This window comes from Atta colombica, unplaced genomic scaffold (assembly GCF_001594045.1).
Source record: "Atta colombica isolate Treedump-2 unplaced genomic scaffold, Acol1.0 scaffold92, whole genome shotgun sequence".
NCBI classification, from domain to species: domain Eukaryota; kingdom Metazoa; phylum Arthropoda; class Insecta; order Hymenoptera; family Formicidae; genus Atta; species Atta colombica.
The window spans coordinates 1,054,770-1,063,963 of NW_017259586.1; the positions used below are offsets into that span (position 1 = coordinate 1,054,770).

Here is a 9,194-nt window from a genome sequence, read left to right on the forward strand (position 1 = left end):
TATATATATATATATATACATATATTTATATGCTAAATTGATGAAATCGCGAATGCGATTGCTAAGCGATTGCTCTTACTCGTTGCATCGTATTTTACCAAATGCGGTGGCATTGTTCTATCGAAACAAAACCAATGTATAGTAATACCCGCGAGAGAGTGCGAACGGGATAGAATTTTGCATACAGTCGCGAATACCTAGTCGCACCCGCGCGAAGCTTGGAAATAGGATTAAGACGAATGGCGCCTTAGTTTACCGCCGTGACATCGCGCGGCATTTCGAAGTGCTTGGTGCGTTGCTTTCATTTTGCCGGAATTACGTCGGATGTAGTGCAGATTGTACCCCGGGAAAGGAGTGATTAGCTATATATAAGAACGCAGCGTGGTATCATGATCGCAATTTTGATTTTCCGCGGTGCGAATGGTGTGGATTAACTATCGTTGTGTGGATTTAAAATTATGACGTTGGCAGACACGTGTAGCAACATCTTGTAACTTATCTTTCCGTGCAGTATATAAAATATATCGATGATACAGCCGCCTGTAGGATTGATTTATTACGAGTTGAGTCGAAACTGCTTCGAAGATAAAATACTACCACTTTCAACACACGTTATAGCTCGCATTTCGATTCTTTCTATTTACGATAGGATGAAAACTTTCTCGTTTGTAATTTGATAATTCATAGATTCATTTATTTAATAATATTAAATAAAAGAGGAAGATGCCTGCCGAAAGGGAGATCCAGATTTGAATTCTGGCTGAGATGATAATTTCAGTCATAAATTTATAGTATTTTAATGCTTATTAGATTTAATGCTTATTATCAGTAATATTAAATTGTTTGTCAATTTAATTTATGATATTACTGCTATTTCAAGGTAGGAAACTGGATTTTCGATAAATAATCAACGCGCGGTTTGCTTGAACTGCATGGAAAGAATGATTTGGCTAAAGTATACATACAGTTATTGTGATGATCAAAATTATTTTTAAATCTGCATAGAAAAAAATATTATTCTTAAATCAACTATAATATACTTATATATGCAAAAATATTGTAATCTTACTTCAAACATTTATTATTAGTTGATTAATATTTGTTTATTCGATTGAATTTATTTTGATGCAAGTATTAGGTGTAGTAAAAAGAAATCCATTATTTTTCCATTCAATTTCATGCAAAAATAATGGATTTCTTTTTACTACACCTAATATTATTTTGCACTGAAGATTTGCTCAATTAAAAATCTTATATCAATACAAATTCAATTAAATCAAAATCTAAAATCTTTAAAGCGACAATTTACAATATTTTTTGCTTATATATGAGTACATTACGGTTTAAAAATAGTCTTTTTTTTCTGTGTGTTCTAGTTAAATTTTTAGATACTTCAGTAAAACTATTCTTTCTCCATATGAAATTTAACAGTCTATACAAAAATATTAGAGACATTACCAAGACATATACTCAAATATATCCATCTTTATTCATTTATGTTGTTTCTCTATTTAGATTTCATTACGTACACCAAAAAAAAATAATCAATAGCATATTTTATTTTATTAAAAATAATATTAATTTAATAAACTATTAATGAACTACTATTAATAAAACAAATACATCGTGCTCTTCTTTTAATAACATTTTATCTATTTCATTAATACTGTTAAATGAACAAGATTTTCAATTAAATTAACACTGTTGATATAATTTTTTTTTTCAGTACACGATATTTTGAATTAAAATATTCAAGTTAGAACGTTCTTTTTTTAAATATTTAAAAATTATGAGATTTTATAATGAATATATATAAATATATTCGCGTATATCTCTTCTGTAAAATATTATTACTTTCATGTTTCCCGCGCGAATCATTTTATAAACAAAACAGCTATTGGTGTTTTATAAAACATATGTCGGCGTTATTTGCATTTTTAGACAAGAGAAAGTCAGCAGTTTGCTGCCATAAGGAAGGAAGAGAGAACAATTGTGTAGAACGCAACATCCGCGAAAGGAAGCTTAGTACTTGTCCAGTAGTGAATAAGCTGTAAAATATCGAACGTTTCGAATTGTACAAAGCGATTGTACGTTATCATTCACGTACAGAGTTGTACATACTTCGCGCGCAATTCTGGTATAGCATCCATATTGATCGGATCAACGATACGATCGTCGAACGAAGTGGTTTCTACTTGACGCAGTGTACTTCACGAGCCTCTAAAAAGAGACAAGAGGGCCTTCCAAACCAAAATCCCTTTCGATCGCGTTTTAGACAAGCCATCCACACAGTTTCGATGGTTCGCTCTTTGAGAGCTCCACTTAACAGTGCGAGGAGATAGGATCGATTCGCAATCGTTCGAATTGCCAGCCAGAAAGTCAAGACTTGAAGAATTTTCTCGACAGCTAGACCCCTTTTTCGCGCTAGTGATTGAATCTGCTTCTTACCGTCTGCGCTTCACTTCACTGTTCTTACGTGAAACGTTCGTCTCTCAAACGAAAGTTCCAGATTGCGAGCGATAATTTTAAGATCCGTGATAGATTATATTCTGAACGAGAGACGGATCAAGATATTTTACATTTTAGAAAAGACAAAAAAGGTTTATTACTATATCAAGATTTATTATATTATGTTAAGAGAAATGTTCTGTTACTAATTGCTTTAAAGTAGTTTTTGACTAAACATTTTATCTCTCATTAAATATGTAGTTTAATTATAGAAAAAAAACTAGCGATGCAACTTTTTCAATCTCTTGTTTCAAACAAGTAATTATATCTATGTTTGACGAAGAAAATTGAATATTAAAAATGCACGAACTAAGTACATAATATAAATAAAAAAAAAAAAAGAAAAAAGAAAAAATATAAATTAGTGAATTAATGGTGTACATTATAAGTCTTTCAAAAATAATTTCTGTGAGCTAACATTACATAAAACAGTATAATCTCTTATGATATTTCACATTATTATTTTACAGTTTTGAGTCACAAACATAATTATTTACCGTAAAAAAGAATATGATTTGTTTTGTTATTTTATTTTTGTTTTCCTTGCATATGTTACAATAATACCATCAATTAGCAGTAAATCTATTTTATTGAAAAAAATATACTGAAGATAAAAAAACAACTTATTTTATAATTTTTCGCATTATTCATAATCAATATAACGAAACATATGAATTTCATTGAGCTACAATAAAACGATGTAACATCGACTTTTAGTATCAATTTTTAGTAATATTCAAAAATGTTTTATCGTATCCGAAATATAAACGATACAAAATATTATACGGATTCGGTTGAAAATAAAATCTAGAAAAACAAAAATATTTTAATTTTTACAAATAAATTCGAAATACATATTCGTTCACGATTTATTTATGCGCGTTAATACCATTTATTACCTTTATTTCCTTTATATTCATCACTTACTGTGAAGGTATCTATAACGCATAGTCATACTATCTACAAAAGTTACGTAACAAAATTTAACAATGCGATTAAGCGACTCCGAGATTTCTGCCGGGGATACGAGCTGTCTGTATAATCACCGCAGATCGATCTACTCTGGCACGGAGAAGATTACATTTCGCGATAGTATCTGGTTAACGGCATAATTCGTGGATTCCACTTCGCGTCTTCCAAGACAAAGGTTAATAGCGTCTAACTCCTTTGACCGCAGGTATCTAATCTGACGTTGAATATACCATCGCAGTCGCACGCATTGCGGTTAATACACTCCTGGATCTTCCCTGTCGGTTCACCGAATATATATAGAGACATATTAAGGGGAGAGAATTAGTTCCCACCGATTTCTTGCCTGCAAACACTAAGCGATCCCCGTCCATTCAGATCGGGGTTTCAAGACATTTTCCTATCGCGTATCCTTTCCATAGAGTCGAGACATTTTAAGTGAATATAGTCTTCAGTAAATTGAATTAACTGCCATCTTATAAAATATACTATTTAAATTTTGTATAAAAAAAGATATTGGTTAACTATTTTTTAATGGAATTTTTTTCATATTGTTTTTATTTATTAATACATCATATAGTACATCAAAACGACAATTAAAGTAATAAATAAATCTTAATTTTCCATTTGCAATTCTTTATCAAGTTCATCTTCTCTTTATTGTTTTATAGGCTTTCAAAAAATGTTCAAAAATTCAGGGTTACTTTTCAACATCTTTATTACATTATCAAATAATCTTTTAACTCAAATGTTAAAACCCTTATTAATAAAAATTGAAATTTAAAAACAGGGAAAAAATTTGAAAGTGTGTTTTGCTGCTAGAAAGGAGATTGCAACGGAGATTTAAAATACTAATTAATTTTTATATAAGAAAAGATATTGGCTAATTATTCGTAAATGAAATTATTTTATTTGTCAATACATTGAGATCGATACGTTGTATGAATTTAAATAGTGAGAAACATCAGTCATTATTATTTTTAACGGTTATAACAGCCTTTACAGCGTTATGAAAATTTGCACATAATTAGCATACTAATTAAGTATAATATAGTAAATCTGATTATAATACAATAATTCGGGGCGTACTGCTTAATGCGCTTTAGCGATTTATTTTACTTTGCTGAGTGTTATTAAGTGTATATTCCGTGATATTTCCATAATATTTTATAATTTGTTTAGAAATTAATTTATAAATGCAAACGAAGGAATATGTAAATTTATTTAGATATTTAACTAATTCTGTAATCTACTTTTTTCTCTTTATTGTTTTAATAGCATTATAATATAAATGAGATATTTTAATGATATATATATATATATTTCGCTCGAGTAAAGGATATAAACGAAATTGAATTTTACATATCATGTATAAAATAACCACAATTAAAAGTATTTAATTAAATCTTTAATTATAATACGGATATTTGAAATATTTGAAAATATTTATCGCTTTCCATTTAAAAATAATAATAAAAAGAGAGACAATTTTGCTACACGCAAAGGACGATTTTGCTAAAATAACTAGAAATTTAACTAGATATAGATCAGAAAATAATTATATAGAATGATCACGCGTAATGAACAATTAATTTATTTATTATACATCTCAACATATCGGTCGCAATTGACAAGTAAAACAAAAGAAAATTTTATTTACAATTTACCTAATGTTACATAAAAATTAATCAGTATTTTAACTCTTCGTCTGCAATTTAGGTTTTTTAGCGCAAATCAAATTTTATTCTCGAATTCTCTTTTTCTCACTTTTGCTCAAATTTTAATTTTTATTAAATAAACGTTTTAATATTTGGATTAAAAAACTATTTGATAATATAATGAAGAAGTTGAAAATTTATTTCTGAAAGCCTATAACGATAAAGAAATTACAAAAAATTTTGACATTTTAGTTTGTCCTATCTTATGTAATTATTTTAATAGTCTAACAATTATTTTTAGATCTGTATCTAGCTAAATTTTTAGAGTGACGCTTGAAATATCATTTTGAAATATTATACTATTTGATTATTCAATTTTCAGATTTTGGTGATCAATTCTATATCAAAGTATCTTTATTAATTTTGTTAAAAATACATACAAATATTTAAATCAAATAGCATGTCAGGCATTATTTTATATTTTAGCAAAACCTTCTTTCTTTGTAGATGTTCTTTCTGTGTAGATATAAACAATCTATTTTTGTTTTTTTTCTTCTTTTTACATATTAAATTCTTAAATTCTTTATGGGACAGCGAAATTCATTAATCGTAAAATGTGTTCGATGAGTTGCGTCGATCAATAATCACTTTTTGGATGCATCAAAACAATTTGACTAAAATAAAGTCGATTTTGTTGGAGGGTTTTTCAAAAATTCCTTTTCCTCGGGAACATTTTTTTTGCATCTCTTTTATAAACCTTGGTTTTCTTTTCCTTTAATTCATTGTCAATATTGTTCGGTTTGTTTGGTTCGGTGTGTTTGTCATGGAAGTACACAAAGCGGGTCAACATCGAAACAATTGACGGAATTTGCTTTTTCGCGTGAAATTTCTCGTTCTGTGGCACATAGGATTGATACTCGATGGCGACACGACGATTAACGAAGGTCATTATGGTGAGTAGATCGCGGCTACGTCCGTGAAGATCCAGCTCTTCGCAGAGTGCTTGTATGAACCAGGAGCCGTTGTCTGGATTGCGCCACGAGAAAAAACCTGAAAATCGTAACGCGCGGTTTACTCTTAGACTGTAGTTGATTGATTTGTCTTTCCGATACTTAATGAGATACATTTGGCGCAGCCAAGATACACGTTATCGGCAGCGAGTTCTTATAATTAAGAGAGATTAGTAAGGTGGATGCATCAGCGAACTTATGGTAGCAGGGTCTCATAGCACATGAGACACGATATAAATTTAAAAATTCTGGAGATAAGTATAAAACTCTAGAGTTATGTATATCAAGTATAAACTGTATACGCAAACTGTTAACGTATACTTGCCTTTTCTAAAACGTTAAAATATATGCAATGATTTTCTTTCAGATTATTAGAAAAATATGATATTATTTCAACACCACTATAACTTTTCATTCGTAAAGATTAATAAATAAAATCGTCGAATAAATAAAATATAATATGTAATATTATACAATATAATATTATATAATATAATAATTCTCTGATGACTTTAATAACTTTTTAAATAATTTTTTACAAAAATTAAATAAATACTTTCTGAAGTCTTTGAAAATGTAACAATCTATATGTATAAGTAGATAAGAATAAATAGATAAGAAGTATCTTAATAACTCGCTTGCTTTAAAAAGATTTTTGTAATAAAAAAATGTATTTATTAAAGCTTACTCACTAAATCTGAATCAGTGAATAGTCGCTAATTATCCAGTAGCTTAGGTGATAATCAGTGAAGTTCAACTAAAAAAGTTTGAGCATTATATAATTAAAATACTCACATTTGCACGTTAATTTCAATCTTCCAATATCGTATTCATTGAAAGGACTAAAACAAAATTAGTTAGATCATATAGTAAAAATTAGCTAGGTTAGGGATCTCATATTTAATTTACTGATTACCAGTGGCATACTTGGTATTGATATCAGTGATTATCCACTATAATTCAGATTTAGAGAGTATAGAGTTGTTAAAGATAGCAAAGTTAGACTATTAAATCTATAATGTCAAATTTAACCTAAGGTAAGTCGCCTTTATATCGTTATTTTATACCAAAGCAATGATTATATTTGACACTATGTCATGTCAATTTGACCTAATTATTGTTTTAGTATAAAGTAACGATATATTTAGTAGGAACAATGGCGACTCATCTTAAATTTGACACTATAAATTTAATAGTATATATAGGTTTACATCGCCAAGTTGATAGATTTGTTACGACTTCGAGATAACCCAATGTTTAATAAAAACTTACAACTTTCTAGGGCAATAAGTTTAAATTAATTTTAACTTTCCGCGCATACACGAGCAACCGCATATTCCTTGCTAATTGTGTTGCGCAGAACAGATATATTTTAACCTGAAATTACAAAGTTCGGTGTTACCTTAGTAGAGCACTTAAACTTCTTAGGAAAGCTGCGTACATTCTACATCTAGATGGCATCGAGTCTTAGACCTAACGGGCTAGAGATTAAGCGAAGTAATGTGAGATTAGAGATAACAATGACATTATATACGCGAAACACGTTTAGAAAGTATTTATTTAATTCTTGTAAAAAATTATTTAAAAAGTTATTAAGGTCATTAGAGAATTATTATATTGTATAATATTACATATTATATTTTATTTATTCGACGATTTTATTTATTAATCTTTACGAATGAAAAGTTATAGTGGCGTTGAAATAATATCATATTTTGAGACAAGGAATATAATGAAGTAATGAATTATGGCAAATCTTACTTAAAGAAAAGCTGTAAATTAAAGCTAAAGATTAAAAAAATAGATCTCTGTTTTCTAAAAGTTAAGGGATATCTATAAGTGATATCCATTTCTATTAAAATGTAGATTAATTTTAATTTTAATTTAACTTATTTTTTATCTTTTCCTAAAAATTTATTATTTTATCTTTTTTTAAGAATTAAAAAAACGAAAAGAGTTAAATTGAGATTAAAATCAATCTACATAAATAAAAATAAATTGATTGAAATGGACATACCATAAATGATGTGTAGAATGACAGTGCAGAATCGTTCACAATACAAAAATAATTACAGACAAAATTTCAACACAAATCGTAGTTCAGATGAAATAAACCTGAATCATTGAAGTTAATTCTTGTAAATAGTTTTTGATTTCTTGCTTCCTTAATCTGTTTTTAGATTTGTTTGCATGGACTCTTAATAGCATTAATAACTATTAGTTCAAAATTAAATTATTCTCTTTCTCCCTTTCTTTACATTACTGATTGGATTTGCCAGCGATTATTTAATCTGGGATTACTTCGCACGCGTTATAGGTATAGACATCCAAATCTTGCTGTGCTGTTCAATTATTTCGTCCCTTATTTCGCTATTCCATTGATCTTACTCCAATGAGACCTTATCATCATTGGACCTCAAACACGTTGCGATCGATGTGTCCTTTGCAAAGGTACTGAATACTACATTGGTCCAACCACATTTCACCGTTGATTATTCGGTCAAAGACATTTTCAAGTTAGTTACAGAGAAACTATCTATACATTCGTTATAAATCGTTAATAAATCTTAACAATTGGACAGTTACGAGCAACATGAAGCACCGCGATGTAGAATTCGTTACATTTGGAAGGTTGCATTGTAGGATCGAAACGTATTACAGGAAACACGTTGTTAGAATAGGCAAAAACTGCATTTGCATCTACTTACTATTCAAGAATATGTAAGAGAAATCGATTTCTTGATATATTCTGACAACGTGTTCTCTTTAAATGGCGTATACAACGTGCGCTAGATTCTCACCATAGCTGTTTTTATCTAAGAATCTTACATACAGCAATAAAGACAATTCTTCTACAAAAATCTAAATAGCGATTGTTCTTTAAATATAAATAATTAAAAATATGAAAATCTTTTATTATTATCTACAGATGACAAATCATTTTTTATTTAACTTTTTTTTATTTAATTTTAGATGGATTTTTTATTTATAAATTTAATTATAAATTTCATTTTAGAAATATTTTTATATTATATATTTATATATTAAA

General features: G+C 28.6%; 2 protein-coding genes across 5 annotated transcripts in view; one reads left to right on the forward strand and one right to left on the reverse strand.

The window, feature by feature from the left end:
• Positions 1 to 9,194, forward strand: part of LOC108693569 (alkaline phosphatase-like) — a 187,553-nt gene that overhangs the window by 72,782 nt on the left and 105,577 nt on the right. The window lies entirely within an intron of this gene.
• Positions 5,606 to 9,194, reverse strand: part of LOC108693570 (caspase-1-like) — a 41,271-nt gene continuing 37,682 nt past the window's right edge. The window contains exon 5 of the mRNA XM_018202590.1: positions 5,606 to 6,185. Within this exon, the coding sequence (XP_018058079.1) occupies positions 5,842 to 6,185 (344 nt within the window). The 3' untranslated portion in view covers positions 5,606 to 5,841. The remainder of the gene's footprint in view (positions 6,186 to 9,194) is intronic.